Source organism: Periophthalmus magnuspinnatus, chromosome 11 (genome assembly GCF_009829125.3).
Source record: "Periophthalmus magnuspinnatus isolate fPerMag1 chromosome 11, fPerMag1.2.pri, whole genome shotgun sequence".
Taxonomy (NCBI): domain Eukaryota; kingdom Metazoa; phylum Chordata; class Actinopteri; order Gobiiformes; family Gobiidae; genus Periophthalmus; species Periophthalmus magnuspinnatus.
Window position 1 is genome coordinate 11,402,801 of NC_047136.2, and position 3,702 is coordinate 11,406,502.

General features: G+C 38.3%; 1 protein-coding gene across 1 annotated transcript; it reads right to left on the reverse strand.

Moving 5' to 3' along the window:
* Nucleotides 1-1,878: 1,878 nt before the first annotated feature.
* On the reverse strand, nucleotides 1,879-3,356 carry dpm3 (dolichyl-phosphate mannosyltransferase subunit 3, regulatory). Its single transcript, XM_033975173.2, has 2 exons — nucleotides 3,298-3,356; nucleotides 1,879-3,060 (listed from the first exon to the last, which is right to left on the reverse strand). Exon 2 carries the CDS (start codon nucleotides 3,014-3,016, stop codon nucleotides 2,738-2,740), a length of 279 nt encoding a protein of 92 aa, XP_033831064.1. The 5' UTR covers nucleotides 3,017-3,060; nucleotides 3,298-3,356; the 3' UTR covers nucleotides 1,879-2,737.
* Between the last annotated feature and the right edge of the window lie 346 nt (nucleotides 3,357-3,702).

The window sequence follows — 3,702 nt, forward strand, 5'->3', positions numbered from 1 at the left end:
CTCATTTTATTCACAGATAGGACACAAATATAAGTTTGAACAACCAGCTTATTGTAGATCTCAGAATAGGTTTGGGCTTTTTGGGAGTGACCCTCAGAGGTAAAACTAATGTAATACTATTTGTTCAAATGTTACTAATCTGTTTTGTCTTTGTGACTATGTGTGATCTGTGGTTGTGTGTGATCTGTCTGGAATGTGTTCTGATTGTCAATGTTAAATAAAACATTAAAAAAATACCATGCATACTGTATATGTCTGTTTGTTGTAAATAGAAATAAAGTGATTGTATTTCTCTCTTGAGGAAGTCACGACAGTCATATTGGATGTTTTTATATGAAAACAAATGAACACGACTTACCACTTTATGAGTCAAGAAAGAATAAATAATGCAACAACAGCAAAATCTGTTTCTCTTTCAACTCTTTTTTGACCTGCCAGGCTTCCTTAAATGACCTCTTGACAACCTAATGATGTTTGCAGTCACCATGCAAAACTGACTAAAGTAATTCTGTTCTGATAGATGCACTGTCACTGTAATAGCTTCATAAAGTTGCAGAAGTCTATTGAAATGCTGGGGTGGTCCTCTCTGTTTGTGTCTCTGGAGAAGTGAAACCTCTCACCTTTGAGTTAAAAGTGTCGGCTAGCACAGACACTGAATTACTGAGCGATCATTATTATGGATCTGGTGAGTGACTTAAGCCACTGTTCTGCCCTCGAGGCATCCTCTTCTGCTCGAGAAGGGCAGATATGATATGAGATCGGAGCAATTGAAATGATGGTGGCAATTTTCTCTGCTGTTCATGTAAACTGTGTTTCTTTGCGAGTATTTCTACAGACATTTCAACACACCTATTCACTAGAGGCCTGAGTAATTATTGACTTGACAGAGTAGAATGAATGTTTTTACTCTTCTTATTAGATTGTTCTAATAGAGTAAGGACTGTGTGCTCTAAAATGCTGTGGCCACTGTTCTGAATTAGCATTGCTTTCTTTTTTAACAGAAATTGTATAGCCTTTAAAAAAAAATGCACTGCAATAACAAACGCATCTAATGTTTTGACGTAATTTCTGCTATGAAAAGTATGTCAGATTACATTTTCTAGTTATGTAAAAGCAGAGGGTTAAGTGCAGACTAGAGCTCACTTACAGTTATAGGTTTGTCATAAAGGATTAACAGAGAAATCCATGTTTACTGTATGTGGGCTAAAAATACCACTTGGCCTGATCTGACTCCTCCTTTGTCTGCTATAGGCAAGAACACAAAGATTGTTTTCTTTAATTTCAGAGATAGCGTTTTTGGGGAGGATAATGACAAAGATGAATGATTAACTATTTCACATGTGGTTACGAGCAGGAGCAGAGCAGCAGACAGAGGGAAGCCTTTGGTGTAAGAGCCAAAAGTGGAGCATTTTCTGGTAAATAACAGGTTGGCTTTCATCGTCTGTTCTTGTAACAGCTTGCAGACATTCGCGGGGGGCTGACGTTGCGAGGCTTGATACCAGACTCAACCAGACGGCACAGAAAAGAAACTGCCAGTTCTTGTGCATTTAGAAGGTACATGGAGATTTTGAAACCATGTAATGATACCTTTGCTAGGGCTAAGCTTTGTTTGAAAGAGAATGAGAGCAGCCAGCCTTTTAAACCAGTACAATGGGAGCTCCAATTGCCAACAGTGAATGAACTCAAAAAAGCATATTATCTGACCAAGCTCTACCTCTGACTGTAGAAGATTTAACATATTAAATTAGACAGCCTAAGAGATGTGACTTTTTGAGGATAATACAAAATCCTCAAGCAAAAACGTATCAAATCAGTTCCTCTGTGTAGATCACCTGACCTTGTGAAAATCTCTCAACACGCAAGACAAAACCGAGAGAATGAAGGAAATAGCGTTGAATTTAATAAACGTCCTCAGAACAGCCATAGGGTACATGTCTGGAAGTGGACAAAGGAATGTACTTGTTTGCAGATAAAAATCTAGAGACAGCTTTACATACAACAGGCAACAACATCTCCACTGTTAGCCGTGTGAATCATGTCACGGCAAAGTTCATCTAGCCTGGTACAGACTGAGAAATTTGCAAAGTATCTGTGTGAAATTGATTATATCTTGGTTATACAACTACCAAAACTTACACTATTTTGTATGGATTTAGCGTGCTTATTTTGTTTTTTTATTTGCAATTAATGCTTAACTAGGTAATAATCTTGCTTTAATGTCTAACAAATAGATCATACAAAGATGCACTATGTATTTCACTGGTGGAGATTGATTTACCAGGAATGTTCCACAGTGTTTAGCTTCACTTTTAATGCCTTTAAACTCCAAGGAGACAAACGGGTAAAAAACACATTTAGTGCAGTACATTCCAGGCATAACATCTCCATGGAGACAAGCAGGCAATGAACCCTGGTCAGAAAATTTACATAGTACACCTTTTAAATGCTTGTATAACCCCATTTTGAGTCCATATCAAACTAGAATTGTACTTTCCATTTTCGGTCTAATTGTGTTGCAACTGGCCAAAATGTATACTACCTTTGAAAGTATGAACAATTTCAGTCTAACCTGGACATCTGTAAACAAATGCTGAGTTGTATGGTATAGAGTCATATTAGCTAGCTTTACAAAAATAAGTCTATTGTTCCATCACATTCATCTTTAGTAACAAACATTCTCTGCACAGCATTGGACTAGAGAATTTCCATTTTCTGTCACTCAGTTCTGCCAAAGTTTTCACATCTTTAATCCCTTTTTTCTCAAGTCCTCTTTGGCTTCCTTGATCTGCTCCTGTAGCTCCCTCGCAGCCTCTTCACAGTCATTGAAAGTGGCCACCCTGTACCCGACCGTAGCCAGGGAGTAGCAGCCGAACGACACGAGCAGGTACAGCGGCATGGGCCAGGCCACCTCCCGGTACGTGTCCGGTAATCTCAGGTCCAACAGGTCGAATGAGACCACCGCCCAGGCCACAAGGACCACCGTGACTCCAACCAGCCACTCCACGAGTTTAGTCATGGCGAGAGGTATGTCCCGGGACCCGATCCAAACCCAAAATCACCCTGTGGTAAAAGAAAAGCATGTAAACAGTGAATGAACACAAGAAATATTGAATGAGTTATTGTCACGGACTAGCTCTTCATGTTAGCATTGCCTTTTAAACAGACATAATACGGGAAAATATGGTTCATAATCCTTCATAAGAGGTAAGAGAAATGAACCAAAGCGTATAAATCCATAAAAGTCTTACATTTATGCGTGGAAGCGTTAAATAATTGGATTTATGTCCACATATTTACCTGCTCTCAAACGCCAAATCAGCCTTGCGCCGTTTTATGACGTCACAGCTACCGGTGCTTCATGGGAAACGTAGTTAATATTCTTGGACATGTAAAAAAGTCTATTTTTGCTCAAATGCAACCACCGAACGCAACTAAAACATTATGTATTCCTTTGAATAACTCGTTTGATCTATCTTTGTTACCTTAAAACAATGCTTTAGGTCAAATTGTATTATATTATATATGTTAATGTAGTATTTAGTTAATACTAATAAGGCTATAACATACTACATGACATAGCCTAATGCATAGACAGTTTAATGTATAAATCATTCAATTGTCTTACTTATTTTGAAAAAGCTGCAGTTGTTTGTTAACAGGCTTGATGCACTCTGCTGAGTGTGAGAAAACAGTTTGTTCTAA

Excerpts from the sequence above, each read along its gene's own strand:
- dpm3 (XM_033975173.2), bottom strand. The coding sequence starts at position 3,016 with ATGACTAAACTCGTGGAGTGGCTGGTTGGAGTCACGGTGGTCCTTGTG.